The sequence below is a fragment of the Sebastes fasciatus genome, chromosome 20, assembly GCF_043250625.1.
Source record: "Sebastes fasciatus isolate fSebFas1 chromosome 20, fSebFas1.pri, whole genome shotgun sequence".
Lineage (NCBI taxonomy): Eukaryota > Metazoa > Chordata > Actinopteri > Perciformes > Sebastidae > Sebastes > Sebastes fasciatus.
The window spans coordinates 10,958,527-10,981,086 of record NC_133814.1 but is presented as its reverse complement, the minus strand read 5'-3'; the positions used below and the strand labels follow the sequence as shown (position 1 = coordinate 10,981,086).

General features: G+C 40.3%; 2 protein-coding genes and 1 long non-coding RNA gene across 7 annotated transcripts in view; 1 reads left to right on the top strand and 2 right to left on the bottom strand.

Annotated features, from left to right (window-relative positions):
* Window positions 1-3,888, top strand: part of mpp2b (MAGUK p55 scaffold protein 2b) — a 48,748-nt gene extending 44,860 nt beyond the window's left edge. For all 3 annotated transcript variants that reach the window (XM_074621098.1, XM_074621097.1, XM_074621096.1), the window contains 2 exons: window positions 227-355; window positions 2,438-3,888. In XM_074621098.1, coding sequence (XP_074477199.1) covers window positions 227-355; window positions 2,438-2,614 — 306 coding nt within the window. In that variant the 3' untranslated portion in view covers window positions 2,615-3,888. The remainder of the gene's footprint in view (window positions 1-226; window positions 356-2,437) is intronic.
* Window positions 3,889-3,922: 34 nt separating this feature from the next.
* Window positions 3,923-7,700, bottom strand: LOC141759122 (uncharacterized). The gene is made up of 5 exons (XR_012592011.1): window positions 7,526-7,700; window positions 6,283-7,400; window positions 5,535-5,596; window positions 5,210-5,438; window positions 3,923-4,217 (listed from the first exon to the last, which is right to left on the bottom strand). It is a non-coding gene; the product is annotated as an uncharacterized LOC141759122 (long non-coding RNA).
* Window positions 7,701-7,738: 38 nt separating this feature from the next.
* Window positions 7,739-13,310, bottom strand: abi3b (ABI family, member 3b). Of its 3 annotated transcripts, none has more exons than XR_012592008.1 (6): window positions 13,005-13,310; window positions 12,752-12,919; window positions 11,114-11,293; window positions 10,826-10,908; window positions 8,938-9,984; window positions 7,739-7,848 (listed from the first exon to the last, which is right to left on the bottom strand). XR_012592008.1 is itself a non-coding variant. In XM_074621119.1 (5 exons), the coding sequence occupies exons 1-5, from the start codon at window positions 13,146-13,148 to the stop codon at window positions 9,564-9,566; spliced, it is 1,011 nt and encodes a 336-aa protein (XP_074477220.1). In that variant the 5' UTR covers window positions 13,149-13,310; the 3' UTR covers window positions 7,886-9,563. The 3 variants fall into 3 exon arrangements, 1 of the variants encoding a protein (XP_074477220.1); XR_012592007.1 differs by having other exon boundaries at window positions 7,741-7,848; window positions 10,826-10,911; XM_074621119.1 differs by lacking the exon at window positions 7,739-7,848 and having other exon boundaries at window positions 7,886-9,984; window positions 10,826-10,923.
* Window positions 13,311-22,560: the final 9,250 nt, after the last annotated feature.

Genomic DNA, 22,560 nt, shown 5'->3' with positions numbered 1-22,560 from the left:
ATCAAAAAGGATCTCTTAATGTTCAGCATGAGTCGCTGGAAACACTCCGCTAATCTTATTTGTGCACATTAGCTTGATAAATGTGTTTGATGAAGATGCTGCAGTTGCATTTTAATCACATTCTCTGCTTTATAATTGCGTGTGCGTTTCAGCTATTCCCATTGCTTGCTGTGCAGTGATGCAGTGATTGTAAAATGTCTCACATACTTTTGTTTTTCTCCGAAAGGCTCTTAAAGTCCTGCGGACGTCAGAGTTCCTGCCCTACGTTGTCTTCATCGAAGCCCCGGATTTTGAGGTTCTCAAAGCTATGAATAAGTCAGCAATCGAGTCAGGAGTGGTCACAAAACAGTTAACGGTGAGTTTGTGTTCTCTTAAAGGCCCTGAAAACCAATTCTCTCATTCATTTTCTACTATGACATGGGTGTCAAACTCATTTTAGTTCATGGGCAATATAATGGACGTGGACAAACAGCCTGAGGTGTCTCGCTGATCTCTTGGCTACGACTAAAAAACAGACGGCTGTTTCCTCAAACCTGCCAACGATTAATTTATCTTCTCTGTTCTCAGTTGTCCTTGCAAGTTCTTGTATTTTTCGCCATGATGAGTCTTATAGAGACACCAAATATTATATTCCTTGAACACTGAAAGGTGCTGTGAACACACCAAGCACACTGGCTTCCTATTCTTTCTTTTTCTTGGAAAACATTTTCCACCGGCAGCTCCTGCATGATCAGTAGCTCGATAGTGTTGTGTCACGTAGCCCAGTGGTTCTCAATCTTTTTCATGCCAAGGACCCCTAAATTGATACACATTAGGTCACGGACCCCCATTTGATAAGATTTTGGTTGTTAGATGATTAGGACCACACTTCTCTAGTTGTCAACTACAGTTGAGATGACCATGGATTAATTAAACCTATGATCAGAATAGTCACTCTTATGACTTTATTACGCATTGTGCTCGTTTCAATTAAATAGTGAAAATAAACTATACCCCATTTTTCTGAGGACCCCCTGGAACTCCGTCAAGGACCCTTGGGGTCCTCGGACCCCTGGTTGAGAACCTGTACGTAAACACATAGGATCTATAATAGTGTATCCAGCATAGGGCCTGCTACTCCCTGTTACAGTGCCACCAAAATACATACAAATGGACAAACAGGTTTTTATTGAAAAATTGGAATTATCGACTTCTCTGCAAATTTCCCACTTTGCAGAGTCATCCAGTGGGCTGGATTTGACCATTTGACGGGGCCAGTTCTGGCCCTCGGGCCGTATGTTTGACACCCCTGTGACAAATAGTGTCATTACATAAACACACAGTTTGGAACAGTTTTAGTTATTCCTAGGGCTGTCAAAGTTGAGCCGAATTTGTTTTAACGCCACTAATTTCTTTAATGCATTAACACAACTTGCAATTATTAGGTTGCAGCGGGCTCAGTTTTAAAGCTAGAGTGAAGATACTGGCATCATATGAAACTAGAAAACGCTCCAAACTTACTAAAAATTTTGGCGAGGAAAAACTGCCATAGCCATTTTCAAAGGGTCTCAAGATATGTGAATGAAAATGGGTTCTATGGGTACCCACGAGTCTCCCCCTTATAGACATGCCCACTTTATGATAATCACATGCAGTTGGGGCAAGTCATAGTCAAGTCAGCACACTGACAGCTGTTGTTGCCTGTTGGGCTTGAGTTTGCCATGTTATGATTTGAGCATATTTTTTATGCTAAATGCAGTACCTGTGAGGGTTTCTGGACCATATTGTCATTGTTTTGTGTTGTTAATTGATTTCCAATAATAAATATATACATACATTTGCATAAAGCAAGCATATTTCCCCACTCCCATGTTGATAGGAGTATTAAACACTTGACAAATCTCCCTTTATCGTATATTTTGAATAGATAAAAAAACAGTGTGATTAATCACGATTAACTATTTTGATTGATTGACAGCTGTAGTTATTCCACATTATAGATTGCTGTCTCTGCTGTTTTGTCTCTGCTCTTCGCACTGATTTGATAAAAAATTATATCTAAGAATGCTTTTTCAAAATTTTAACTTGGATTGTTGCTTATTTAGTCACAAATATATAATAAAAGAAAAGAAAGAAAAACTTTTCAAACTTTCAGGGGTATTAAAAGTCACTACCATTAGAATCAACTAAAAGGTTACATGTTGCACCCTGAAATAGTTAGACTAAAATGAAAGCACATTGTATTAGTAATTGGAATACCTAATGTGTTTGATTTGCTCAGCATAGCAAACAAAGTTTCATTTCTACCATTTAAATTATGTAAACTAATTGGATTTAATTTGCGCAGCAATTTCATTGTTTACTCGGTTCTTCCATCCAAGTAATTACCTGCTGATTGTATTTATTTTCACCTAATGGTCTCACTGTCCTGCGCCTCTCCCTGAGATGCTCCCTACAGGACTCTGAATTAAAGAGGACGGTGGACGAGAGCGAGCGCATCAAGCGAGCCTACGGACATTACTTTGACCTCTGCATCATAAACGACGGCCTGGAAGCGGCATTCCGAAGTCTCCGGTTGGCACTGGAGAAACTGTCAACGGAGCAGCAGTGGGTGCCCGTCAGCTGGGTCTTCTGAAGGTCACCAAGAAGAGCTCACCAGCGAGGTGCCAGGGCCACAGGTCGAAGGTCAGAGGGACGGTTTGGTAGCTCCAGAGGGGCTGTGGTGGAGGTCTGTAATAAAGCGTCACGGTTCAGTGCAAATGACCAGCCTCATGTAGAGCGTTTTTGTACAAACTTAATGTTCCTCCGTTGAGCCTAACGTCAAGTTGTACTTTATTTGTCAGAACCGGAATAATTTAATTGATATTTGTTGAGAAGGATTTAGAGTTATGAGGTTTAGTGCAATAGTGTGAGTGAGTGTGCGTATGTTATCATAAACGTGGAAATAGACTTAGAGTAACGAATATGTTTTGCAGATAAGCTTTTCGTTGAAGGATATTGAACTTTTTTTTAGCCTTTTCCTACTTTATGTAGTGTAATGTTTACATGGGATTGGTAGGACAGATTGGTGAAGGAAAGATACCAAATGTCATATTTGTGATTAAAAAAAACTATATTTTACCATTTGATCATACAGTATGATTGTATGTGTTCATAAATGTGCTCTATATTGTGGCTCCACTAATTTGAAAAACGAACAGCAATAGATCATTTTAAACAAAAACATAAACGTGCAATACACCTACATACAGACACCGATGTATACATACACACGTTTTTGCGTTAATCTTGCGGTCTCGATTTGTTTGGTTTCCTTTTTTAATGTTGATTACATTGTACATCTGTTGTCCTAAAGCGTCTGGTTTGTTTGACAGTGAGAGGACCCGGCGAGTGGATCACAGTGTCCGACTAACTAACTGCTTGATTCTGTTGGAGTTGTATTTGTAGCACTGAGAACAACAACAAAAAAATGAAGAAGAAAACTGAAGAAGAAGTAGCCTACAGTATGCACTGATTGTATAATGAAGGCAAACATTTTACTTGGTTGGACAATTAATGAAAATTGTCAACTTTTTTTGTTATTTTTGATGTACAAAACCGTAAAATATTTATCAGTGGCTTTAAATTCATACTTACTTTTGCCTTAACATGGTTCAAAAAGCCAAGGAAACACTCACTGTACATGTTCCTTCTTAGAAAATAGAGAAAAGTAATACTGGCAACTCATTGAATATTTATTTTATTTTCCCTCAAACTTGTAAGTACTGTATTGTAATAAAGAGTATATAGTATAACATAGAGAAACACTTGGTGCTCTGATGATTCTGCTGGTGTGTAAACGCAGTCGGACAACTACACTGTAGTTTTGATGTTCATATAAAAATGTATTAAAATTGGAAATGTTGAGAATATTGCTTTACTGTCTACAGTTAATATTAAATTATATTTTAGTTAAAATCACAGCATAAAATGAATGACGATGCTATTTTTCAAAATACTCAAACAAAAGAAGGTGCGTCAGCGTCTGTTGGCAGTTAAAATGGAGTTTAGCCGTTTGATGCCTGGTGTAACCTCTGTGGCTGTGGGTGGTTATGGGTGCTGGATGAGGGTTGTGGGGTTGGGTGCAGAGATCTCGTGGGTGTCGTCCAGTGATGAGGCGCCAGAGGCAGCGTTATCGGATACATCTCGTAGTCAGGTGGCGGGCCCCCCGGCCAAATGCTTGTCAGCTTGGGGTCAAACTGCATGAAAATTAAGTAAAATTATACTGTAGTAACACAGTTCATTTTTAGAATTACAGTGTTTTAAACAATCATATAATTATTCAGAAACATATTAACCTGAAGCTCTAGATTATAAACAACACACAATAGTCAATAGTTAATTTTGGGAAATATGCTTATTGGCTTTCTTGCTGAGACTCAGATGAAAAGATTGATACATGCTTATGTCTGGAAAGAGCTGATCAATCTTATTTTGCAAATAAGCATATTTCCCCAAAATGTCAAACTATTCCTTTTAACAAGTATTGTTTTTTCAGACTCATTTAATTGGATTTTAAAAATATTGATTGCAGAATTGTCATCCACGTACAGAATCATAATATGGTGCTGTCTGGACACCTAGGTGCTCCTATATGTTAGAAATTTTAAAGAGGACCTATTATGCTTATTTTCAGGTGCATACATGTATTTTGGGTTTCTGCTAGAACATGTTTACATGCTTTAATGTTCAAAAAACACTTTATTTATCTCATACCGGCTGTGCTGCAGCACCTCTTTTCACTCTTTTTTTTTAAACACTCTGTTTGAGCTCAGCCCCTCCCCTCCCGAAAGCCCAGTCTGCTCTGATTGGTCAGCTGGCCCACTTTGCTGTGAATGGTCAACTAAACCAAACTCTTCAGACTCCGCTCTAACTTTGATTGTTTGTCAAACTAGCTGCTAGGCAGATATTATGCAAATGTGTTTCTTGGTGACATCACCACGTTACAGAAGAAAAGGCGGGACTTCAATCAAGGTGTTTCAGGTAGTTTAGCAGTGTTTCTGTGGGGGACAGTAACTCCTTTTGGCGTGAACTTTGGGCTTTGTTACTTTGCAGAACTTGTACATGCACAAAAAACTGTATAACACACTAAAGGAAATGGAAAAGCATAATAGGTCCTCTTTGATGAATAATAGACAATTAATTTAAATCGATTTGTGTGATCCAATGACAGTGAGTGACTGTAACACACCATCGAGTATGGTGGCGGGGGATCCACAGTGCTGTACCGAGGAGGGAATGTGTCATAATGTCTGTCCTCTTCTGCCTGATCTTCAGACAAAGAAATAGTATAGAGCTCTGAAGACGTGTTGTCATCTTGCGGTGCTGGTATGGTGATGTCATATGCTGCTCTTTTCTTTCTTGCGTGCAGATAGAAGCAGAGGAGTGTCACAGCTATGGACACAACCAAGGCTGGCAATCTAGGAGCACATTTCCATAAGACTATCAGTTTTGTGTCTCAAGGTAACACTTCCTGTCCTGTATGTAAGGAGAGATTCGTTTATTTGGCTACTTACAATAATTGGAAGACATTCACTACCGAAGTCATGGCTTGAATTATGTCAACATGCTGACATTACTGTGAGGGGAAAAACAACAACAATACAATTATGTGAAATATGGACTTCCATTGACAGTATGACAAATCTTTAAAATGAATTCTACATTTGATTTACATAATCCATATTATGTTCTGAAAGTTTAATGTAAGTTTGAATGTGTATAAAGTTAGTTTTGTAGTGGGCAAGCTAGCAAAACATCTACTGTGTCAGATTTAATACAGTGTACGTATACAGTAAAAGAATAATACAAGCAGTCTTTGGACATGTGACTCACAAAAATCAACAAGTGGGTGTGAGATGTCATCACAGGATATGATAATGAGTCAGCCTTTACATCTTCGGGCCCACTGGAACAATTAAATGAGACTAACCACAGTCCAATCACAGGGTTGTGACCCTCACTAACAATAATGCAACTTTAAAAAAAACAAAAAACTTTGAAAACTGCTCAGCAGTGTACAAGTGAAGAGGTTAAATCAAGGCGTTAGGAGTGTAACAAGTAGCATGAATGACCAGCATACTGTTTGACTTTATACTGTCTGAGTTTAACAGCTGACAGTGGACCTTCATCCTATAAATCCGCTGCTCATTACAACTGTAAGTGAAAATGAATTTAATTCACATCATTCTAACATACGTTACCTTAATGACGCAGAATTAGAAGATAGGTGGATCATTATATTACAGTGAGATGAGTCCTTACCTTATTTAAAGATCCAAAACATACAGAAACTGTCCTGCCCTCAGGGTTGCTATCAAAGGATAATGTGTCACTGAGGAAAGTGCACGACCGGAAGAGCTTTTACAGCATTATTGTCTTTTTTAAAGATACAGGACTTGGAGGTGTGTTCTGTGTCTTGTATACTTTCCATGTGTTGATCAAAATCATTCATGAATCTGTTTAACTCACTGTTTACTGCAGCAAAGCATCAACCACGGCATCCCTCAGGGGTCTATTATTAGACCACTCTTGTTCTGATTCTACTTTCGGTATAAGAACTTTGTCATAATAGCCAACAGATAACAATTTTACAACCCCCCCAAATAGTGATGACTGAATTCGCTATGTTGCCTAAAACCCATCTTTCTACTTTGCTTTTCAGAAAACACAACATGCCACTTTCTTTGTTGTAAATTTCAAGTGTGCATACACTTAAATTCATTTTATTCATGAGTATAAATTACTGTATTTTGTAAATTACATACACTAGAAAGTAGCCACAGTATTGTTAAAAAATTTAAACAATAAGCGCCTTAACTCAAATAATTTACCTGTTTTTGTCAAAACGGATTTACTATACATACGGGGTAAATTAGTGGGGTTTTAACTGGGTTGTCTTTGAAACTTCAGTAGTTGTATCAGTCAAATAAAGATTCTCCTTAATTAATTTTGATCCTAAACACATATGTCACATATATCTTTACATAGTGAATAGTTTGCTGCTATATTAATGCTCTAAATATCGCATAGAGCACCTTTAAATTGCAAATGTTGCCCCTGATTTCAGCTGTGAACGCAGGGTTGAAATTCACCATTCATTAATTTTTCCCCCTACACATTCACAATCTTAAATTTCCCATGCAGACAGCTTTACAAAAACTGACTTGAAATAATTTCTGAACATTCTTTCACAATGTCGACATCTTATTGACACTTATTTGCTTCCATAGACTGGCCCTGTGATAAAAAGTACAGTATGTTCAGGCTAGAGGGGGGGTTTAAGTGGAAGAGGAGGGAGACGAGGAGGATCAGGGTCGCTCTGAGTAAGCTGGAGGGTCCGTGCATGAAGGTGGGGGGTCTGGATAGGATGGCGGTTCAAGCTGGAAAAGAGAAGAGGAGGCATTTAATTACAGAGATGATGCAATTTGGTTGCCGACGATGAAATCTGACATCAAAACCTTTTCAACATCAGCCTCATCATGAAATATGATAACATGCACTGTACCCCGTATGGAGGAGGTGGACTGCCACTTCTAGAGCAGTACATGGGAGGGTTTCTGTAAGGAGGTTGAAAATATGCTTCATATATGTCCATTAGTTCCTCGTCTTCTTCTTCTACCTGCTCCTCCTCCTCACATAATGGTATGACGTACACAGATGGATAGTTAGTGGGCATGGGAATCCTGAAATAATGGACAGCTTGACTAATACATGCAGCGTGCATACAGTGAGGCATACAGTCAGTCAAATTAATTTGAGGAAATACTTACTCAATTGTAGGAAAAAAAATCCCCATGGCAGTTTTATTTTCTAAACCAAGTTTCACACCTGAGGAAAATGAAAAAAAGAGAAGGACAGATTTAATATTAAAGAGGACCTATTATGCTCATTTTCAGGTTCATACTTGTATTTTGGGTTTCTACTAGAACATGTTTACATGCTTTAATGTTCAAAAAACGCAGGTATGGCTGTACTGCAGCACCTCTTTTCACCTTCTGTCTGAAACGCTTCGTTTGATCTCCCGACCCCTCCTCCGAAAAGCCTAGTCTGCTCTGATTGGTCAGCTGGCCCACTCTGATGTGATTGGTCAATCAAACCAAACTCTTTGGACTCTGCTCCAGCTCCACTCTAACTATCTTTGTTTGAGGGCGTCCCAAACTAGCCGCTAGGCAGGTATTATGCTAATGTATTACTTGGTGACATCACCACGTTACGGAACAAAAGGCAGGACTTCAAGCAAGGCGTTTCAGTTCAGGAGCAGTGTTTCTTTGGGGGAAAGGAACTCCCTTTGGCGTGGACTTTGGGCTTTGTAACTTTGCAGACATTTTACATGCACAAAAAACTATGTAACACATTAAAGGAAAGGGAAAAAGTACAAAAGCATAATAGGTCCCCTTTAAACTTGAAGATTGTGACTCTATTTAACGGTTTGTCATGCAGTTAAATATTCAGTTTTGCAATACAGTTCAAAGGTAGCTCTTTATCTCTTTGCATCCTTGAATCACAGCGACATAAACAAAAGTCTTTAAGGCGGATATAATTACTGTGAAAGCTGCACAATCCTGGAATGTAGATCCAACACAGTACTAACACAGTAGATTTTGTTCTTACTCACACACTATGTCTACATAACACTACAGTTCAAAGTTAAAACTGTTCAGCATGTGTAGCTTTTTATGGTATGTTGCTACATAAAAGATTATAGACTTGAATACGGATCGATCAAAGTAAAAGTAAGCAAGGCAGTATAAAAACATTTCCTTTCCATTTCTGATGAATGTATAAGGATGGGCCTTGTACGACAGAGGCCTTACTGAACAGAGTCAAATAGAAAACAGCCAAGCGAATGATTTAACAAGTTTGGATACGCTGTCTCTGACAAATTTTATATTTTTCAATGCTGAAAACAAAGTTTACCTACAAGTACAAGCCATGCGGTGCAGGATAAGTAGAGTATTGACTTGCAACAGACATTTTTATTGCCTCATTGACCTGTTTAAAGTAGCAGAACTCACTGAGGTCATAGCCGGTGACGCAAACAACTTATCACCACTGACACTGCTCTCACCACACAGTAGAGTGACGGTGTTAGGCTAAAGGTGGCTGGCTTGTTAAGGTGACTCTTACTGATTAAGACACATTGTGATAAATAACACAAAGACATAATGAGGAAGGTGAAATCACATTACAGGAAAACACAAGATTCCCTGTTTCAGCTCGTTTCTTAGGAATGCAGTCAAGGTGTTGTTGAAACATGTCGGAGGTATCTCTGCTGCGGCGCTCTGCGCAGCACAGTGTTTCACTTTGACGGGGGATATTCTGTCCTAGAAAAAAATATCATTAGAGGCTCACACTGTGCCATTCAGCAGCTCAAGGTCAAACACACACTTTTTTCAAAGCTTTTATTTATGCTTAACGTTGATCTCACAAAAAGGCCCAGAAATATTTCCCATGCAGCCGCACACGTTTTACACATCTGATGGCAAAACCCAGCACGCCTGCGAGTTATACAAGAATAAAATCATCCAATTAGATAATGTTCGTTAGTGTAGGAGAGGGGGAGGTGGTGGAGGAGGAGGGGGTATAGCTCCTGATACTGGAGGAGGTGGAGGAGGAGGAGGGGGTACAGCTCCTGATACTGGAGGAGGAGGTGGAGGAGGAGGAGGAAGAGGGGATCCTCCTGCTACAGAAGGAGGTGGAGGCGGGTAGCTGCTGTTTGACGGAGAGCTTAGCGGTGGAGGGGGAGGTGGGGGCAGATTTGTGGGTGAGGTCAAGGTGGGCGGAGGAGGAGGGGGGTGGCCAGTGTCCATGGAGGAAGGTGGAGGTGGTGGTGGCGGAGGAGGAGCGGGCATACTGGGGTCCAAATCGGCAGGAGGAGGAGGAGGCAGGCTTTCGTCGGCGGAGTTGGAGGCGGTCTGCAAAGTGGGGACTGATGGCGGAGGCACAGCGATGCCAAGACTGGATCTGCATACAGAAAGTAGAACTTCAGCTACTGTGACATCATGACATCCTGAGACTGATGCAGCTGTAGCTTCTTAAAGTAACAGTTCCACATTTTGGGAAAATAGTTATTTGTATGGACAAAACAAAACAAGATATAACGTGTTAATTTGTGAGCTTTTCCCAAAACTATTTCTTAAAGAGGACCTATCACGCTCTTTTTCAGGTGCATACTTTAGGTTTCTACTAGAACATGTTAACATGCTCATTGGCTTTCTTGCTGAGAATTAGATGAGATGATTGATACGTGCTCATGTACAGTACAGCACTTCACAATGCAGTATTGCGTAGCGCAACGTTCCTCTGTCTGAAACGCTCTGTTTGAGCCCGAAAAAGTCCAGCCTACTCTGATTGGTCAGCTGGCCCACTCTGTTGTGATTGGTCCAAACCAAACTCTTCGGACTTCACGCCAGCTCTGCTCTAACTAGCTTTGTTGAGGGCGTGCCAAACTAGCCGCTAGGCAGGTATTATGCAAAAGTGTTACTTGGTGACATCACCACGTTACAAAAGAAAAGGTGGGACTTCAAGGCAGGCGTTTCAGGCAGTTCAGGAGACTTTGACCTTTGTAACTTTGCTGACTTTTTACATGCACAAAAAACTATATAACACACTAAAGGAAAGAGAAAGCACAAAAGCATAATAGGTCCTCTTTAACTCAATAATGCAGAAACCTTTCAGACATGATCATAAATCGTACAGGTTGAGTTATGCCCATATTATTATAATAATCAGTATTTGTAGATAAGCGTGTTTAATTATAGTAACAGTGCTGCTATAAAAAGGGCAAAGGACTTTATCAACATACACAGAGTAGTCTGAAGTGCTCTGTATGCTCTCTGTGGTGTCTGCTCTCTTTCTGGGCTGCTGCTGCTGCTGCTGCTGCTGCTGCTGCTGCTCAGTAATCTGTGGGGAGAAGATGAATGAAGGTGAAAAAAGCATCTTCACACCACAGTCACCCCAGACATCACACTGAGACTACACTATGGAAGGGGGATAATGCATTGTGCTAGGCATTCCTAATCTAATGGAAAAATATGACAGGTGTGTGGACTCAAACTTTCAATTCAATCTTTCACTTTAGTATTCAATTTACCTCAAAACAGTGTCCAGTGAAGTCCAAGATGGAGAAAGATATTGGCACTCTGGAGTAGCTTCTCTGCGGCTCCTTGCCTGAAGCCGGTGGGGTCAGAGGCTTGGTGCGAGTCCTGTTTTTGGGAGTAGTAAAAGCACCGATCTCTCTCCTGGCTACCGACTCGAAGTGGATAGCTGCAGCCTGGACCAGAGCACAGTATGAACACAACGACTCCATTTTCTCTCCTCTCTCTCTCTCTCTCCACACTAAAACCAATGGAGTGTAGCGACCAAACTGACCACAGATTAACAACAGGTGACCTGCAAGTGGAACAAATACAGCAACTTGCACACTTGATGGTTCCCAAATATACAACCAACAGTAACTGTGCTGCTGGAATTCCTGAAGGTCAAAGCAAAAGCAAATGCAGTTCACTAATTTATGAAAATAAAACATAGTTAGGAAATCTATTTCAAATTAAATATGGCAATTTGCACAGTGAATACAACTTGTATTAACGTGATAATAACATGTTAATGCAAATTAGTTTTTTACGCCACTAATTTCTTTAACGCATTAACGCAACTTGAGATTTTTAGGTTGTAGCTGGCTCAGTTTTAAAGCTAAAGTGAAGATACTGGTATCATATGAAACTAGAAAACCTAAGGTGTCCTTATGTCGTGCTAACTTGTCGCAACGGAGGCTAAAATAACGCTCCAAAGTAAGGTGAAATGTTGGCGAGGAAAAACTGGCATGGTCCTTTTCAAAGGGGTTCCTTGACCTCTGAACTCAAGATATGTGAATGAAAATGGGTTCTATGGGTACCCACAAGTCTCCCCTTTACAGACATGCCCACTTTATGATAATCACATGTAGTTTGGGGCAAGTCATAGTCAAGTCAGCACACTGACACACTGACAGCTGTTGTTGCCTGTTGGGCTTGAGTTTGCCATGTTATGATTTAAGCATATTATTTATGCTAAATGCAGTACCTGTGAGGGTTTCTGGACAATATTTGTCATTGTTTTGTGTTGTTAATTGATTTCCAATAATAAATATATACATATATTTGCATAAAGCAAGAATATTTTACGATTAGCTATTTTATTTGATTGACAGCCCTAGTTATTCCACATTAGAGATTGCTGTCTCTGCTGTTTTGTCTCTGCTCTTCGCACTGATTTGATAAAAAATGGTATCTAACAATGCTTTTTCAAAATTTTAACTTGGATTGTTGCTTATTTAGTCAAAAAAATAATAAGAAAGAAAAGAAATAAATACTTTTCTGGACAATATTTGTCATTGTTTTGGGTTGTTAATTGATTTCCAATAATAAATATATACATACATTTACATAAAGCAAGAATATTTGCCCACTCCCATGTTGATAAGAATATTAAATACTTGACAAATCTCCCTTTAAGGTACATTTTGAACAGATGAAAAATAAAAAATGAATCACGATTAGCTATTTGAATCGATTGGCAGCCTTACTTTTTATTCATTATTCTGTTATCCCATCAAACAAAAAGCAGATTGGTGCAACCTTTCTATGGACTTCTATGCCTTCGATATTTGCCATCTATGCAGCTATAATCATCACTTTCTTGGGCAGAGCTCAGGTGTTACAGTATTTCAGGTAAAAGGTGGTTCTCTCACCAGCGACAGCAGGTTGATTGAGGACTCCATATCGTTGATCTGCATGGCCTGGGAGTCCAGCAGCCTCAGCAGGTTAATGGCCAGACTGTTGATCTGGTAGGACACACTGGCCAGCGCCTGGGCAGCCAGACCTTTGGCCTCTTCAACAGCCTTGGAGGAATCCTCTGCCTGCAGGATTATTATTTATTTAACTTTATGTTGTAAAATGCTTCTCGAAAAGATCTAAACATTTTTTTTAATGAGCATTACTCACCTGGAGGAAGTTGTTCTCGCAGTAGTCAGCGACTTTAAGGAGGTTACTCTGGTTATCAACCAGACCCTTCCTGGCAGCTGGCGCGTCTTTAAAGATCTGAGTAATAGCTTCAGTAAACTTCTTTTGATCCGTCATTTCTCCCATTATGCGCTGCTAACAAAACTTTTTTTGAAATAAAAGATTTACTCACGCTACTTGAGGAGGACGTAAAAAGTATTTTGTTTGGCAAGAGTCAGCCGAGGCAGGGAGGTGTTTGCTCTGTGAAGGCGGAATTACCTGCAGGGTACAGATTTGAGAGCAGCTGGTCTCAGGACAGGGCTCACTGCACCAGGTAGACTACAGGTTACATAATGCATCCTCTGACACTGATCAACTACAAACATCTGGCTCTTTAGGACACATCATGCACCTTATTTTCTTTTATAATATTGTTACATAGACAATAATATTATGTATATTATAACATAATGTATATAATGTGATATCAGGTGTATACCATATGTGTTATTTATAAAAATCCACTAGAGGGCAGTGCAGTCTAGAGAAAAGTGACTCTCAATGCTGCTGATCAGCTGATCCCTGTTGTAGGGGAGAACAGGGTTGGTTGTCACATAATAATAAACTTTATTTATATAGCACCTTTCCAAACATAGTTACAAAGTGCTTTACATAGGTTAAAACAGTGCAAACATCAAGATAAAAACAATACAGAATAAAAACATAAAAAAACATAGGCCAAAATAAAATGTTGAACATAGGACTTTTGTACAAAAAGTCAACAATAATGACATGATAAAACAAGGGATTGCTATAAAAAGGTAGGTTTTGAGGTGTGATTTAAAAGAAGAAACAGAGTTTACTAGTCCCTGGTCATTGAATAACCTTCAGAGCACACTACAGTTTCATGATTTTGTCTCCCTGGGAGAGTTCAAAGGTCTGATAAAAAACTGTGTAACTGAAGAGTGCAATTGCTATCCCTAAACTGGATTTTGTATTATGTATCTGTTGTCTTTTGTGTGTTTTAACATGCTCCACTGTATGATTGTTGTAACTTTGTAATGGTGTGCCATCTTGGCCAGGTCTCCCTCGAAAAAGAGATTTTAATCTCAAGGGACCTCCTGGTTAAATAAAGGTTAAATAAATAAAAACTAGCCTGAGTTCCACATGTCCCCCCATAGAGGGCGCTGTTATAAATGTTGGTACTTCAATTGGAAGAATTGGGGTCAGAGGTCACCTACAGGGTCATTTCCAGAGAAAGACACCTGACATTGAGGTGAGAGGATTTTTAGTGTTTTTCCTGTCAAAATGTAAATATCCAGCTTCTTCTAGGCTTTACATAATGGGTTTATAATAAAACAATTGTTACCATTAAATGTATGAAGGGAGAGCTAGAGTACAACATGTGATTGTTAGCTTAGTCGCTTGCAAAAGCTACCAGTTGGGTTATCACATGCAACTGACAGTGAGTGACTGGCATAAGGATGAGTTGAGTATTATTATATAAGGATAAATATTGCACTTAAAGGAATGATTTTTCCTGATGGGGTTAGTTGTAAGCTTAAGGAGACAGTAGTGTGCAGGTTTTTTTTTAAAATTTTATTTAGTTTTATTTAAAGGGACTATTTGTAACTTTCAGAAATGCTTGTTAACAGCGACACCTGTGGCCGTGAAATCAACGAAAGTCAGCGTCGGGCTCGCGCTTGCTCGCTCTAAATATACCTGAACGAGCATCGCTCAAAACAGTGAGGCGACACACGTCAGCTAAAAGCACAATATCACTCTATATTTCAGCTGCTTGGCAGTAATGTTAGCTGACCAGACGAAGGTCTCTCCATGAACATGATTTAGATCTGATCCTAGTGTTGGCTTTTCCTGCCTCAGTGCAGGGTGAAGCAGCGGGGCTCTGCAGCATGTCTCCCTGCTCTCTCCGCCCGCAGCCGGAGAGAGCAGAGGAGACACCGGCACCCGGTCGGTAACGAGAGGGTAACGTAACTCTCTGAAGAGCTCCGTCACTTCACAAGACACGGGAAAGCTCTGTTGGTCTGGAGGAGCTGCAGCATTTATTTCTGCACAAACGTCCCCTGTGCATTCACTAGATATTCTCAGAGCTAAACTAACTCTTCTGCAGTGTGGAGTGAGCGCGCGTTCACGTCTAGAGGTGGAGCGAGGACGCGCGCGCATTCTGAGTGAAGGAGAGCAGGCAGCGGAGACGAGGCTCCGGCCACACACGAGTGCGCATATGCAAACGCGCGTGTGGCGACCCGCTACATTTATACGCTTAAAAAGTTACAAATAGTCCCTTTAAGTAACTCACTGCTCAAGTAATTTTTTCAGTAAATACTTTTGTACTCTTACTCAACTAGTTAATTTGATGATTACTGTTACTTCTACTTGAGTACTTTTTTTGCAAAGTAAAAGTACTTTTACTTGAGTACAGTTTTTGGCCACGCTACCCACCTCTGCTCCCTACAGGGCGCTGTTAAAAATGTTGGCGCTGAAGAACTGGGGTCAGAGGTCACCGACGGGGTCATTTCAGGAGTAATACACTTGACATTGAGGTGAGAGGACCTTTAGTGTTTTTCATATCAAAATGTTAATATCCAGCTTCTTCTAGTTTTTTACAGAATGGGTTATACTAATTGTTACCATTAAAAGTATGACGGGAGAGCTATAGTTTCATTTTTTTCTTAGCTAGGCTACAACGTGGTTGTTAGAGTAGTCGCTCACAAAAAATTCCAGTTGGGGATTCTTGTCATTTTCTTTTTGGGGTTAGTTGTCACATGTAACTGATAGTGAGTGACTGACACAAGGATAAAGGGGTAACAAATGTACTTATAGGAAAGATTTTTCCTGTTTGTGTTCTCACGATGCAGGAGATGTGTTAGGTTGTTGCATTACAATTTAATTTTTTTTATTTCCCCCCCATTAAAATAACATAGGGACAACCAACCCCATGATGGGGATGGTTATCACAAGTGTACAAGACGTATTTGATAATCCATATCTTTTGAACGGAATAAGCTTAAGGAGAGTTAGGCAGTGGGCAACCTTCAGGTCTGAATAATGAAGCCAAAGCAGATTGCCTTAAACTTGCATTCTTTCTAATAGCCAGCAGGGGGAGACTCCTCTGGTTGCAAAAAGAAGTCTGATTGCATAGAAGTCTATGAGAAAATGAGCCTACTTCTCACTTGATTTATTACCTCAGTAGACATTGTAAACATGAGTTTATGGTCTCAATCACTAGTTTCAAGTCTTCTTCAATACAGCATGATGTTCTTTTTGTAAATTATGGTCCCATTTAGAGTAAAATAGACCATAAGGCAGGGTATGCTTTAAGGCGTGGCTACCTTGTTATTGACAGGTCGCTGCCACACTGTTGTCCGATCTGGGAGTTGTTTGTTTTCGTCTTACAACTTTAACTCTTTCACAATGTGTTTTCAGTTCATGAGAGTCGATTGTGACATCTTGGCTCACACTTTTAATGCCAGGGACCGTTGGGAATTTGATATTTTCCATGGTGAAAACAAAGCTCACCTTCACGTACAAGCCCTGTAGAACAGGTTAAGTAAGGTGTTGACTAATAGAATGACAGTGTTGGGCTAAATGCCACTGGCTGTTAAGGTGACTCTTACTGATTAAAACCACTCTGCGCTGGCTGTGCCATTGTTTTCTTACGGGGAGAGCGGTGCAACCCGACTAGGCGGAAGCGCTACCCTTGGCGTGACGTACCACTCGCCATTGAGTGCTGCGCTCAAAGTTAAAATGATTTCAATTTTGACCTCGGTTGCCACTGACCTTTCAAAGCGCAACCAATGAGATAACAGCCGCAACTGTTGTTCCTTGCACACTTTTTGATGTCATATTATATCTGCTTATACCTGCTTTCTTATCATGTGAAGGCAGCTTTAGATAAATTGTGACAAACAACACAAAGACGTAATAATAAGGAAGGGAAATCACATTACAGGAAAACACATGATTCCCTGCTTTGGCTTGTTTCTTAGGAATGAAGTCAAGGTGTTGTTGAAACATGTCGGAGGTATCTCTGCTGCAGCTCTCTGCTGCAGCACAATGTTTCACTTTGAAAGAGGATTCAAGATTCAAGACTTTTATTGGCCATTTGCTCAGGTACAAGTGTACAGGGGTATTGGAATTCTTGTGCGGATGTCTCAGTCAAGTGAAAAACATATGGTTTACACAATAAGAGGAATTTGGACTGGGGAGTGCTGGGTATTTATTTATCAGTTTGAATGTTGCCAATAATCTGAAGGCTGTTGGGAAGAAACTGTTGTGAAATCACTTTGTTTTTGCTCTGATGCACTATGGTCAGTGGTGTCTTAGCTGGTGCCTGGAGCTTCTTCACCTAAACAGAGAGTGTCCCGGATTATGAGGGTCTCTATGGCCTACACTTTATACCTGCAGCTGTGGGTGAACAGAGTGTCCATGGAGGGGAGCTGTGTACTTACGATTCTCGCTGCGTTTTTAATAGTCCTCTGGAGGGCTTTCCTCTCCTTTAGTGTGGTGTTTCCATACCACACAGTTATACCTCTGGTGAGGATGCTGTCCACAAGACCTCTGTAGGCCTGGGTAAGAGGCAGACGGCTCAGGCCAGCTTTCTTTAGTGACCTGATGAAATAAAGCTGTTGCTGTGCCTTTTTGACAATGGCTGAGGTGTGTGCTGTCCAATTGATGTTGTTGGTGATGTGCAGGCAGAAAATGACCCCATTTCTCACTTGATTTATTACCTCAGTAAACATGAGTTTATGGTCTCAATCACTAGTTTCAAATCTTCTTCAATACAGCATGATGTTCATTTAGTAAATTATGATCCCATTTAGAGTAAAATACACCATAAAGCAGGGGATGCTTTAGGGCGTGGCTACCTTGTGATTGACAGGTCGGTGTTGTCCGGTCTGGGAGTTGTCAGTGTTTTCGTCTTACAACTTTAAAGGGACTGTTTGTAACTTCTTACACGTATAAATCTACTGGGTCGGTTTCCCATGTGCGCTCGCATATGCATGCTCGCGTGTGGCCGGAGTCTCTGCTGTACTCTGCTCCTCTGCCTGCTTGCCTTCACTCACACACCGCACGCGTTCTCGCTGTCTCGCTCTACCTCTACACGTGCATGCACGCACACTACACACTGCAGTAGACTTCGTAGCTCTGAGAATATCTAGTAAATGTACAGTCGACGTTTGTGCAGAAATAAATGCTGCAGCTCCTCCAGACCAACAGAGGTTTCCCGTGTCTTGTGAAGTGACGGGGCTCCGCAGCGAGAAACGTTTCTCAATGTACAAACATTAGGATCAGCATTGATTCATGGAGAGACCTTCGCTGGTCAGCTAACATTACTGCCAAGCAGGTGAAATATAGAGTGATATTGTGGTTTTAGCTGACGTGTGTTGCCTCACTGTTTTGAGCGATGCTCGTTCATGTCTATTTAGAGCGAGAAAGCGCGAGTCCGATGCTGACTTTCGTTGACTTAACGGCCACAGGTGTCGCTGTTGACAAGCATTTCTGATTCTTACAAACAGTCCCTTTAACAGTGTGTTGGCCGCCTAAAAAGGTCTTATTCAGCGTTCGGTTGTACTTAGCTCCACCCTCTCGTTCACTTCTGGTTGCATAAAACCAAGATGGCGACAGCCAAAATGTTGAACTCAAGGCTTCAAAACGGCAGTCCACAAACCAATGGGTGGTGTCACAGTGACAACGTCCACTTTTTATATACAGTCTCTGGAGTACGGTCACTCCATTCCTACCTGACACTTTAGGCTTACAGTACACATTGAAAGGGATAGGAAAGAGAAAGGGGATGCAGTTTTTTGAGTGATTCAAATGAAAGTAAATGTGTGACAACCAACCCTGTTCTCTCTACTCTGCATTATGGATGATGATGATGATGATGATGATGATGATAAACAATGTCACACACAGTATAACATAAGTACTGAGAAGCTTGCTTGTAAATTTCAGCGTTAGAATAATAATTCGGCATCAGCTGGAACTGGATGATATTTCACTTCTAAGCGGTTTCATGATTACAAAATGCTAAGCCAAAGTCAAAATACACTGTTTTGTTCAGGATATCCTGCAGGACTGTAAACAGCTTGAATTCCACAACATCCTTGATTGAATTTGCCTTTGTACAAAACTTCACTTTGGCCCGAGTCCAGTTTTTAAAGAGGTTTCTGTTGGCTGACGTGCTCACGGTCCAGTCCGATACAATACATCTGATTAGTGCACATGTTTTGCCATGTGCCAGTTTATTAAGACACTATCACCACATTGAGCCATGTGACAAAGCTCAATAACATTTTGTTTGGATAAAGTCCAGTGCTGATACCTGACATCAGGTGATATAAGAAGATGTGTGACAAAGGGCCACTGGACTGTTTACATGCTGCCACTCTACAAACATTTGTACACTGACCTCAGTTCCACTTTTGGGGGGTATTTTATGCCGATTACGATATGATTGCTGACAGTAAAGAGATGACAGGAAGTGAGGGGAAATAGATGGAGAGTGACATGCACCAAAGGGACCAGGCATGTTGTAGTTGGTTGGCAATTGTGATCCATTTTTGGATGTCTTTCTGACAGTCAGTTGGTCTGAAATATCTCACAACTATCGGATGCATTATGCAGACATTCATGTTCCCCAAAGGATGATCCTCATAACTTTGGTGATCCCTTAACTCATCTAGCTCCATGATCAGGTCAAACATGTTTATATATCCAATACTAATGGCAAAATAATGACATTCCCATCAGCCTCAGCAGTATTGCGTGTTCAGAGCCATAGACTGTATATAAAGATGGACGACATGACAGCTCCCCAAAAGTGAAGCCAAAACATCTCGATCGCCCCCTGGTGGCTGGCTGCAGTATATAGGTCATAAAGCCCGCCCCTCCTTTTTTGGGGAATGGTACATGGGTCAAACTAAAAAGTCAAAGTACACGGCAAAATACGTTTTACCCAAAGACGATTTCTGTCATATTAGGTAGTTCGTATCACACTTATGTATGTTCAAGTGTTAATTTTTCTGATAAGTCTGTTTTTAGTTGGTTATTTGATGCTATAAAAAGGGGTCAAAACGTTATGATTGACAGCTGTGATTGACAGCTGCTCTGAGTGAAGTAGTCGCAGAGCCAGAGGCTCAGGAATTGTACGAGAGAAGAGATGTAACTTTAACTTTCCATAACCGTCACAAGTCTGTGTAATAGAACGTGTCATTTTTATCGTAAATGTAGTTGTAGAGATATTATGGTTAGTTGTTGTGTCGTTCTAACGCAGACTCTGGTTCCAAATGACGTCAATATCTCAAGATGGAAGCTCCCGTATCTGGGATATTTTGGATATATATTTCTCCGTGTTCAGCACCATCTGGAGTCATATCATGTTAATATAGAAATAATTAGGCTACCATTTAATGTGTTTATGAGTGGAAAGAAAGGACTGGTTGCAAATTGAGATTTCACAATAATGATACTGATTGCTGTTATAATAAGTATGGCTTTTTGCTGCCCTTTGCTTTAGCTGAACAAACCCCTACATCTATTGGAATAAAGAAATTGAAAGATATTTAGATTAATTATTTACACAAATTCTGTATCTTTTGTGTTGCATTGTGCAACCATAAACTTTCTCAGTCTCTGGCAACAAATAGCTGTAACTCTGCCCCTTGCTTTTGTTGTTCTGCATGATTTAATGCAGATACCGAGACAACAGACGTGGCCTAATGATATGATATACTGTAGAGACACCTACTGCAGCCGAGGAGAGGGAGAACACTCTATACTTACCTTCCTGCCCTCCCACTGACCTCAGACATTATGTCATTTTCTTTCTGAGCCTCAAATGCGCAACCAAGGTTTTGTAACCCTCAATTACCCGTTCAATCATTATTCCACACTTACTCTGATGATGCACTTTTCAATCCTCTGGAATCTCCGCATTGGAAAGGCCACATTTGTGTAACGTCTTCACAAAATAAATAGTAAACAAATTCAGTATGTTTATTCTGGACCATCTGAAAAGATAATTAATCACTGGTCTGGGCCACAGATTAGCTGCCTTGAAATCTAAATTCACCACGTGTATCAGTCAGGACGGCATGAACAGAACACCGCTGTTTTATGGTCTTGTTTACACAGACGAACTGTCCAAGTGTGAAACCAGCCGAGACTGCTGGCTGTGAAACGTGACTTTACCCTGAAATAAAATTATTATTTAGTAGCCGGTGTGAAAGAAATCACACTGCCTCTTTCACTGGTGTAAGTAATTAAATTAATGATGTCTGAATTCCATAGCTGCTTCAGTCCTGGAACAGAACAGATGCATCATTAATGTTATTAGTAACACCTGGGATTTTCCTACTATGACAAGTGAAAAAACACCTGCGCAGGCAGACCGTGGTGTGCAGGAACTTTAAAATACTTAAAGGGGAACACCACTTAAATTAAGATTTCCAATATGTTATTTCCATGGCCTAGGAAAGTTCAAACAATATTTGTGAACATGAGCTACTCTCTCTCAAAGCCAGAAACCAGAGAAGTACGTCTCAAACTTGTGATATCATCGGGTATAAAGTCTGAAGCTGCTCCATAGACAATGAATGGAGACTGATATTCTTTGTTTTCTTTCTTTATACCCAAATGAGCTTTATTCTATTGTAGTGTTCTCAGTTGTGAAACAGAAAATGCTCCCATATACTCAGATCATTCCCCTGGATGCTCTCAGTGTCATCTATAACATCTCTCCCATTCATTGTCTATGGAGCAGTTCCACACTTTATACTTGATGACATCACAAGTTTCCGTTTTAGCACTCTAGTTTTTGGATTTGGGAGAGAGTTGTTCATGTTTACTAATATTTTTTGGACTGTCTTAGACCATATGAATAACATGTATGAATTTTGAAAATGGGTTTTAGTTCCCCTTTAAAGTGCCCTTTTCTTGTAAGCAAGCTAAAATGATGTTTGCATTCAGTATTACTCACACACCGTGTGTCTCCTGCAGGTCTTGAATATGTTTCCGTATTTGCAAAGCTGATTTTTTAAAATAGTTAGAAACCATGTATGTTTGCTTTCAAGCAAGTCTTTTTTGTCTGCCTTTGTTGGCGGATTGCTGAGTGTCTTAGTATATTACTGCCACCTATAGATCATTGGAATTGTGTGACCCATGGGCAGAAATGAGTACCGTGACATTTCTCTTCAATACCTTAATTTCTTTTTAATACCTTAATGATAGAAAAAAAGGTATCTTTCCACAGACAGCTTATGGCTCAATGATTTAAAGGAATGAGTATGTTTTCTTTAGTGTATAATCACCTGAAAATAAAAATGATTGTGTTTTCGTTACCTTAGAATGAGCTGTTTATATCTACATACAGAGCAGGTCCTCTCTTCGCGGGGCTGGCTGGCATGTTTCTATAGTAGCCCAGAACGGACAAACCAAACACTGGTTCTACTGCAGATAGGGCCGTTCACGTTTTCATGATTTCAGACTTTCAGGACGTTTTCAGGTTTTCGCGTTTTTGCGTTGGCCACTGTAGTTC